This window comes from Sander vitreus, chromosome 20 (genome assembly GCF_031162955.1).
Source record: "Sander vitreus isolate 19-12246 chromosome 20, sanVit1, whole genome shotgun sequence".
Classification (NCBI taxonomy): domain Eukaryota; kingdom Metazoa; phylum Chordata; class Actinopteri; order Perciformes; family Percidae; genus Sander; species Sander vitreus.
In genome coordinates, this window is record NC_135874.1 from 17,840,702 (window position 1) to 17,850,766 (window position 10,065).

General features: G+C 40.6%; 1 protein-coding gene across 1 annotated transcript; it reads left to right on the forward strand.

The window, feature by feature from the left end:
* The first annotated feature begins 6,816 nt into the window (after window positions 1-6,816).
* Window positions 6,817-9,063, forward strand: gchfr (GTP cyclohydrolase I feedback regulator). Its single transcript, XM_078277389.1, is given in 3 exon segments — window positions 6,817-7,014; window positions 7,534-7,628; window positions 8,362-9,063. Coding segments are annotated over 3 exon segments (423 nt in total). The 3' UTR covers window positions 8,492-9,063.
* The last annotated feature ends 1,002 nt before the right edge of the window (window positions 9,064-10,065 follow it).

Here is a 10,065-nt window from a genome sequence, read left to right on the forward strand (position 1 = left end):
TATATATATATATATATATATATATATATATATATATATATATATATATATATAGTTACAATGGGATAAGCTTACCTGGGCTCGTATACCAAAGACACACAGCTACTAAAGGCTGACTCAGCTCGCAACATTAATCCCCCTGCCTTGTTTTCCCTACATGTTGCAATCAACGTAAGGATGAGCCTAAACTTGCCTGGATGATTGCATGTCTTTCCTACCTCTAGAGGGGTTTGTGCTGTGTTAAACTGACTCACCCATACACTGCATGCTTTTGCGTTTGAAGATGGCTTCTTGCTTCGGTGACTTCGCCGGGCCGGCCCCGCTCTTCCATGTTGTTGTAGTTCTCCTCAATCAATCCCATCCCACATAGCTGCAATATATAAATAGAGGAGGCGTGTTGGTTGATCTGATTTAACGTATAGCATAATTATTGTTAACAATACAATAATGCCCTCTTAATTGTGAAGCTAATTCTAAATGGGGTTAGTTAATATTCGCAAAATTATGGATAAAACGTATCAACTAAAATTACGATGTATGTGCTTGCGGAGGATTAAAAAAATTTGTTTTCCCCAAAACTCATGTATAAAAGTAAAACATACTTAATCATCTCTTTTGGAAAGTAACATTTTTATTCCAGCAATGGAACTCTCTAAACTCTCTATCTCCATGTCTCTTCAATGTTAGTCAACAGCCCATGGTGGTGGTTTTTGATGCGACACAGAATGCTGTTTCAGCTCACTTTTCTTAGCAGGGAGATAACATTCCAAGTTGCCTGGAACACAGGGTCATTTTACAGCTCAGGAAAGCCAAATCGATTAAAGTACTATCGCTCAAGATGTTCCAACAGTCAACTAATTTACTGCTCTTGAAAGCAAAATTAACATCCTAGAGCTGCAAAAGCTCCAAGCTCGTAATTCCAAACTCCCATCTACATCCCAAGTGTAGATGAGTTCATGAGCAACACAGCAGACTGCAAAGCTCCATCTGGGACATACCAACATCCTAAAGTGATCCACCAACATCAGTGCTAATAGAAGATAAAGAGGATCAGACTTGGATGCAATTGGAATGCAATTTGGTTTAAGCTGGAAAGAGGAGTGTCGAAGATAACTCAGATTTTTCCTAGAAGCAGTTAGACGTAGGAGGACGGGGTGAGAGTGAAAACGAAGAAGAGAACAAGCAAAGATAAAAAAGGGAGGTCTTTGTTAAGCCTCATTACTCAACCTCCCACTCAGTTTAATACAGTGAGAGATAGAGACAGGCTGAGAAATTGGAGTGAAAATGAAAACTGAAATAGCACATAACATGTAATTGTGTGTGCTTGTGTGTAGCAGTGTGGGTGTCCGTGTCTCCCCTGTGACCCCGTGCCTCAGTTGAAGCTTATAATAAAGTAGCAAATTATGAATTAGAGAAGTGTCAGTGAGCTATTGGTCTGGGAACACAGTAACCATCCCAACCACACTACATTTAAGAATGTGACTTTTTGCCCTCAACTCCATCTATCATCTTGTAAAACCATAACATTTCCACTGAGTTACTCACGATAGTCGGGCCAGTCTTAGCTTTCCTCAAAACCCCAAAATCGTGTTAAACGGTCAGATTCCGGATGCATTCCCTTTTTGGATTCAGACCAGAAGGGGGTAATTTACTTGTTATCTGTCACAACAAGACTATAAAATCACACTGCCAGATGGTAATTTATCGTCGTTCTGCGTTGAAGTGGTGTTTTGCATGATTGCGGCGACAGATCGTTTCTAATATAACTTCTTTTTACCGATATGTTTGGGGTTTGCAACATTGTTTGTACGTGATTTGTATGCGTCACATGTACTTCCAATCACTCTCAGTCTGACCAACCAGTTTGTGATGTGAAGGATGCAGGTGACGAAGCAAGCAAGGGAACCTCATAAGACATATGGTCTTGATCAGAGCCAGTACTACCATGACATCATTGTCACATACTTGACTCTCATCGCTCGTCACTCTCTTCCCTCCTTTGTTGTCAGGGCAAGTGAGGGCAGCAGCTATTGAAGTTTTCCTCTTTCACGTGATTATAATGTTAACTGTGGGCTGCAATATTAAAGACCAGTATGCATCTGGATAGTCTGTTCATACAGCAGTTCTTTCCCCGACCGGATACTTAGCAGACAGTCTGGCTCTTCATTTCGACGATCTCCTGATTTATTAATGGAAAATCATGTTAGGGCTTTGAATTGGACAATGTAATGTCTGCTTCTGTAGCTGACGCACGCTCGTTAAGGTTTTACAGTCCTAATAAATCACAAACACTTCAGCCCTCACATTAGGTCAAGTTAAGCATTATATAGCAAAGTAACCACGGCAACAAGTGATCACCAGAAGTCATTAACAGGAAGTGGGTGACGAAAAAGACCTGATGCCATGTATATATAAAGTATATAAATAGAAATAAGTGTAATACATAAGTGTAAACCAACTTGTCAGAGCTCCCTGTATGATATAGGGAAACTGCCAGGCCAGCTATTGTGCAGTCTTGCTGTTGTTGTTACGTGTAAAACAAAGTCAAACTGCCCCTTCGTTCCTGCCAAGCTCATTGTCATAGTTGTTCTTCTAGAAGCAGCCATTCCTCGTGTAGTGAAGCTGCAGTTATACACTGAGCAGATTACCTCTGCCGGACTTGTTCATAAACAACAACCACATGCTGCAACATATAATAGAAAACATGATAGTAACCACAGGCCTGATGGGAATCATGATGTGACTCAGTCCTAGCGGTATGCATCCATGTTGTCATTCCTCTCTCTGTACAATGATCCACCTCCTTCAGACTTTTCATCCTCGCTGTTCTACCAGACTACTTCACAGAGATACTAACATGCTGTGATGGATAATAAATTGACTGAGGAGCATTACTGTATATATAAAAAGTAATTCTTCAGAAATATGTGTATTTAACCACAGTAAAATGTTCTAAATTTTAAGCCATAATTTGAGGTAATACATTTTTACCAGTATCATCATCGTTCACCTAGTTCTCTCTTCATTTTGATGTAATTTCAAGATATTCAAACAAATGTTTGACTTTAGGGGGGTAAATGGCAATAAACACTTTCATGATCTGATAATGAGAGGAAATAAAAGTGAATAAATGAGCTGAAAAGTGGTGGTCAGGCTGGGGTCTTTAAAAAGGGATAGTTCCGATTTTTTAGAAAGCCTACAACAGCAGAGTGTCCTTTCAGTCCATCGAAAAAACTTTCCACCAGAGGTTTGATATTTAAATCACAGGTTAGGCTGAATACCTAATAAATAATAAATAAACAGAAATGTTCACATTATTATTTAATTAATCATGTCAATGTCAGTCATATGTTTTATAGCCACTGATTTGCTAATAATCCCAAATGATTTCTATCTTGAACAGCTGTTTCTGGAGCTTTCTGGAAGACCTGAAATGACTCATACAGTATGTCTAGATGATTCACATTTAACAAAGAATATAGATAATTGTTCTGTCTATTTTTTTCTGTCGAACTAAAAAAATCCAGTCAGTTTTGCCTCAGTAGTAACAATTAGTCTTACTAAATGCACATTACCGTGGTCAAACTCACTGGGATGCAACACAGATGAGGAATGCTGAGCGACAAACTTGGCTATATGGTGGATACATTCAAGGCGTCTTAAATCTCTCCTCTGTTCCTCTGTGTTTATTACGCATCATGTTGTTTCCTGTTACTAATAGTCCAATCAGCCCCAGTTGTGGATGTCAATAGGGAAATGCTCCTAGCACAAAATCAAGCTCTGAATCGAGGTGATGAGAGAAAAGACACAGAGTGTAAGAACATGTTGTTCCAAACTCCTAATGACATTATTCTTAATCACTGAGAAAAAGTCTCCCTAAACAAACCCTTCCAGTATGCATAACCACTGAAACCGCATCCTGGTGTTTCTCAACAAAATGTTAACCTGGTGACAGCGCTTGAAATGCTTCACAGCGATGTACGTACAGCTATGCTGTGTTGTAATTGTAATTCCTAAAGCCAGCGGTATCAGCTATCAGTTAGCGCAGCATGACAAAGTAGGAAGAGAGGTGAGGCGAAGTAAAAAGAAGAGACAAAGAGAGGAGGAAAGGAGAATTTAACCTTGCTGCTGGAAAATATCTCTGCAGCTTGGAGACACATTATGTAAACTGCTGGGTGTAATCTGGAAAGGAGGTCAATGATGTATCTCTTCGCAGAGGAGGGACTGTGAAGCTCCTCAGAGGGGAACTGCACCGCACAGACAGATGCAGACACACAAGTAAAAATGCAAAAGTCTCACGAAGAAATACACGGCTCAACAATACAGCGATTCATCACAATTAAGCAGATGTAAACCTATACAGAGTGTAACCCTAACACCCAATCTATCAGAGAGCTGCTTGTTGTCTCTGCTCTCCCAGAGTTTTAAATCTATCTGCTGGATAATGGAATATTACTCCAACATACACCTACAGTAAATCATCATCATCATACACATACTGCCTGCTGTATAATTCATTTCCATTCAGTCCCAACTCAGTGATTTAAAGCAATTGCTTTAGCAGCGCAGCTATCCAGTGCAGGTCTTCACCCACACACATTCACAGCAAGTAAATCCGTCAGACACATTTATTATAGAAAGCTTGATGTTGTGTGTGGCATGTCTGAGGTATTGCGCATTTGACATTACCAGGCATACAGTTTATTTATTGTGTTGAATTGAGAATAATTTGTCTTTCTAATTTGAACACCAAATGTTAAATACAGGTTGTCCTCTCTGGAATACAGTCAAATAACGTTTCGTAGTGGGATTTTTTTTTTTCTTCAATTACAACTTGCATTATAGTATATAAAGAATTATATTTTATTCACTCCTGAAGCTGTTGCAGGAAAAGCTTGAGTTTGTGCTTTCATTTCAATAATTATATCATAATATATGAAGAATTCTGCAGTATTTTCAGTGGATATTGCTTTTTATTTGTCCATTTTTTGAGGGCTCTACACATTAGAGCCAGATTTTCATTGTTATTAAATAAAAGACATGTACTGTACATGTTGAACTCTGTAAGGTTTTATTTCTTTAGTTGCACAAGTTTCTTTATATGACACTAGTGGCTCATTTGACGGAAGCGTTCCGGCAACAGGCCATCACACTTTAGCCGAGAAGGTGAAGGCAAAGGCCTCGTCAAAAGATCAAACTGCTTCCTGTGGGCCCACCAGGGATGTGCTCTCCACTGTCACCACAGGTCACAGAAGAGGTGACCTTGCACTCCAATAACCAGCAGCAGATGAGCCAGTGCTGGAAGACACCGCGGGAGTCCAGGAAGTGGCTCGGGTAGGAACATGTTTGGACAGAGTGTTCTTTTGGCAAGAGGGGGGGTCTCTAGTTTATTTTGGGGGCCTTGGTGACAACCCTGCTGCTTTCCTGTTTTCTTTCCTGAAGAAGGTCTCAGGTTAGCGGGGAAAAATAAAACGAGAGGAAAAAGACACATTCCAGAGGAGCACCCCTTTCTTTTTTTCACACCATGAAGGATTCGAATGAAAACTCAATCATTACTTAGACTACTGAAAACCAAAACAATCATTTGTGAATCAACAATGTTTTTTTTATTTTTATTTAACCTTTATTTATCCAGGTAAGTCGACTGAGAACAAATTCTCATTTGCAACGACGACCTGTCACATTCACACAGTTCCACATTCATACCTGGAAGCTGCCCGGTACAACCCCAGTCTGATCTGCTGGCCACTGAGCAGCTCCACTGGAGCGGTTGGAGTTAAGGGCCTTGCTCAGTGGTGGTGATGATGATGGAGGGACAAGTGCTGCTCTTTCACTTTCCCCACCCAGATTTTATCCTATCGTGTCTGTTTTCCAAAGAAAGCAGTATGAACATCAGTATGAATTAATGTTCAGTATGTGAATATTTTTGATCAATGTGAAAGATGTGGTGGAAAATCAAAGAGACAAGCAACACAGACCGGATGGCATTGATTTTGGAAGCCAGTAGGTGGCAATCTTCTCAGCAATCCTCACCAAACACCTGTGTCCCTCTGAATGAAGGGGCTACAGATTACAGCCTCTAGATCATTTCAGGAGGCGGTAATGACACTGTGATGGCAGACACTCGACAGTAAACAAACATCATCTATGCAGAGCTGTGTCAGCAACAATGACATGCAAAGCTTGAGAATGTCTCTCGGGCTCCTGTGGCATCAGTGGGACATTACATTCATATTGCTGATTTTATCAAAGTCCTCACCATTGCTGTTTGCCTTGGGTCTATGTCTTTCATTTCCCGCCTCAGTCACAAGACTTATCCAAAATTATTATTGTTGCGCTAAGGAGGAAATTAATAAATCTCTGAGGAGGAAATTAGAGTTCCAGACAGTGTGGGTTTAGTGTAATACATGCACACAAATATCATTTTTTTAAGCAAATGTATTGCCTATCCTTGTGAACTTATAGGCAGAGTAATGCATAAAAAATGTGTATTTCTTTGCAAAAAGCAAGAAAATGTGGCCTAGAATAAAAGCAAAACGCTTCATGCATCTGGCTATAGTTGTACTGCCATTTTGCAAATTTAAGTCTAACAAAGAAGCCTACTCAACATCAATGCAGGTGAAAACAAAAGATCTACACGTTCCTTTCTTCAGTCACAGAATGATGATATTTTACAGGGGACTTGTACTGTGAACTCCGCATAAAACGCTTTACCTGTGGTACATGCACATTAGCCAACATTTCTCATGTCAACAAACAACTGGTCACATCGTTTGAGCAAGACTTTATGCATTGAGCGAGCAACGCTGTTGACAGATGCTGAGAGAAGAGCTGTGATTGGTCCGTCGCGGTGGGCGTTTTCGCATTCTGCAAAGAGCTGTCGGCAGAAGCTCGAGTTGGAGAGGGGACCGTCGCGTCTGTGAAGGAGCCTCCTCAGTCATTCCCAGAGGAATAGCGGTCCACCGCCAGGAAGCAGGGATGCCCTACATGTTCATCAGTACGCAGATCCGATTGGTGTGTATCTCGCATCTGTAAATGACTCGTGTCGTATATTTAGAAGAGACGCGCTCGAGTTGGAGATTCAGGGATTTGGCAGAGCAACATAGCTAATCAATCAGTGTCGCCACTTGCAGATTATAGTTATACAGTGGCCTGTAATAGTATGCATGCTGGAAACAACAAACAGTCAAGGCTACAAGCGGAGCAAGCAACGTGCGTGTGGTTGTGGTTTTTGTTGTTGTTGCCATGGTGCTAAATGAATAACACGTTGCCCAGTTGTCGGCCTGCATGTTCATTTTGTTGTCTGCACGACTAGAGCAACCTAATTCTATAGCCTCTGAGTATCTGATTATCTATTTTTAGTCTGTTATTAGAGATTATGATCCGCACCTGCCAGAGGGCTGCAGGTGTAGCCAGTTATATGCAACCATAGCAGCAATAGCAGATATTGTTTTAGCAAAAAATAACTATTTCTCAATTAATCCAGAGCAAACTATCAGCTGTATAGTTAATGCACTTTATTACTTCTTACAGGAGAATGGTCCAACAAATGTGGGAGATGAATATTCTGATGCAACTGTGATGAATTACCTGGGAGCAAGGAAAACAACCATGCTGGGAAACAATTTGTGAGTATTGGGGTATATGACGAGTATAGGGATGGTCAAAGAGTGGACATGAAGTAAATGTGGCACATAACTAGTCAAATTAGGGCAATGTCTGAAGATAGAAAGTAACCCGAGAGATTTGCAGGCATAGTTCAATTCAGGGCATCATCCACAAAAGCACCTATACTTCCATGTCACAGGATGATCTATCCGGACATTTACGGTACACCTGGGAGCCGATTCTGCATGTGTGTGCAGAGCTCTGCATCGGAGCGGTGCCATTACAGTTTACTATTCCCTGTTTGTGAGATGGTGGTGGAGATGGTTTCATAAACCATCTCCATACACAGAGTGCACATCTGCACACACATGCAGAATCGGCTCCCAGGTGTACCGTAAATGTGCTCACACCGGGCAATATTTCCATATTTAGGCACTTAACACTGGTGTTTCTTTCATTTTGGCAGTTATCGTGTACATATTGACGACAGAGCTGAGATTAGGTCACATGGAGGAAGGCTGCTGCTTTGCAGATTTAGAATAAACCATTCAAGCTGATGGAATACAGATCAGGGAAGTGTTGTCATTGGCAATCTGATTCAAATGCTGCTGGGAAATGAACCAAGGTGTGGAAGGAAGTGAACAAGCACCAGAACAATTAACAGCATTCTACTTTCCAAGCAAAGTTCACTAAAAGACCCAGAAATCCCACATCTGTGGAAAGTAGAATGACTTTGTGTTTATGCTCATTTAGTTCCGAGTACCATGTGGACGACCCACCTCGCCTGGTGTTGGACAAGCTGGAGCAGATTGGCTTCCGCGTGCTGACAATGACGGGGGTGGGACAGACGCTGGTGTGGTGCCTCCACAAGGAGACAGAGTGATGGGTCATGGAGCGAGTGTTGACTGTATCAAAATGCCTCTAGAAGCCGTTAAAAGGATGACTGAATCATGCTTTTTTTTTTTTTTTTTTTTTTACTTTAAAGTTCTACATTCGACACATTGACAGCTACAAAATCAGCCCTTTGTCAAGTGAAAATAGTCCTAACGTTGAGATTATCCCAGATGTAAGGTTTCAGATTACATAAAATAAGTGACAGGTCACCAATTTCAAGGGCATACTGAACTACATTCCAGATATTTTAGAAGATCCTTTGCTCATATTGTTTGCTATTTACTACAGGTGACCAAGTGGGAATGTAGGGAGTGAGGGCCAGTCTAACTGTTAATATATAATTTGGTAATACAACTTAATTAAAGACATGTCATCGTGTGCAAAAGACCTCACCCAGTTGTCCCTCTTTTCTGTCCAATAAATAAAACACAATGCTAGATAGATAGTTTTGTACTTACAGCAGCGTGTAACGATGTTTTTGTAAGTGTATCATATGCTTATGATTAAATGGTGTAATGATGTGTATTTGTGTACTTAAGAATAAAAGAAAACTATTTGCAATCCCGCTGCAAATGATATATTCTTCTGACAATCCATTAAACACATACAGTTGTGTTCAGAATAATAGTGTGTTTAAAAAAAGTGAATAATGCTCAAAATCCTTAGAATAGCTTTTAATTCTATAATATCAATGCATTGGGAACACCGCACATTCAATTCCAAATCAAAACATGACCAAAATGTATCAAGTTTGTGTTATACCTTTACAGAAAGTGAAGAAAAAGGAATATTAGGCTTAATATTTTGTTGCATAACCATTATTTCTGAGAACTGCTTCACATCTGTGTTGCATGAAGTCGACCAACTTCTGGCACCTGTGAACAGGTATTCCAGCCCAGGACGACTGAACTACATTCCACAATTCCTCTTTATTATTACTGGGTTTTGCCTTGATGTCACCACCAAGTTTTCTATGGGATTGAGGTCTGGGGATTGGGCTGGCCACTCCATAACATCTATCTTGTTCATCTGGAGCCAAGACTTTGCCAGACAGACCTTACTGGTGTGTTTTGGGTCATTGTCTTGTTGAAAGACCCAGTTCAAAGGCATTTCCTCTTCAGCATAAGGCAACATGACCTCTTCATGTATTTTGATGTATTGAAACTGATCCATGATCCCTGGTATGCGATAAATAGGCCCAACACCACAGTATGAGAAACATCCTCATAACATGATTTTTGCACTACCATGCTTTACTGTCTTCACAGTGTACTGTGGCTTGAATTTAGTGCATGGGGGTCGTCAGACAAACTGTCTGCGGCCCCTAAACCTCTGCGGCCCCTAAACCCAAAAAGAACAATTTTGCTCTCATCAGTCCACAAAATGTTGCGCCATTTCTCCTTTGGCCAGTCAACGTGTCCTTTGGCAAATTTCAACCTATTCAGTACATGTCTTTTTTTCAGCAATGGGACTTTGCGGGGGCTTCTAGCTGATAGCTTTGCTTCACATAGCCTTCTTCTGATCGTAACAGTACTCACAGGTAACTTTAAGTCTTCTTTGATT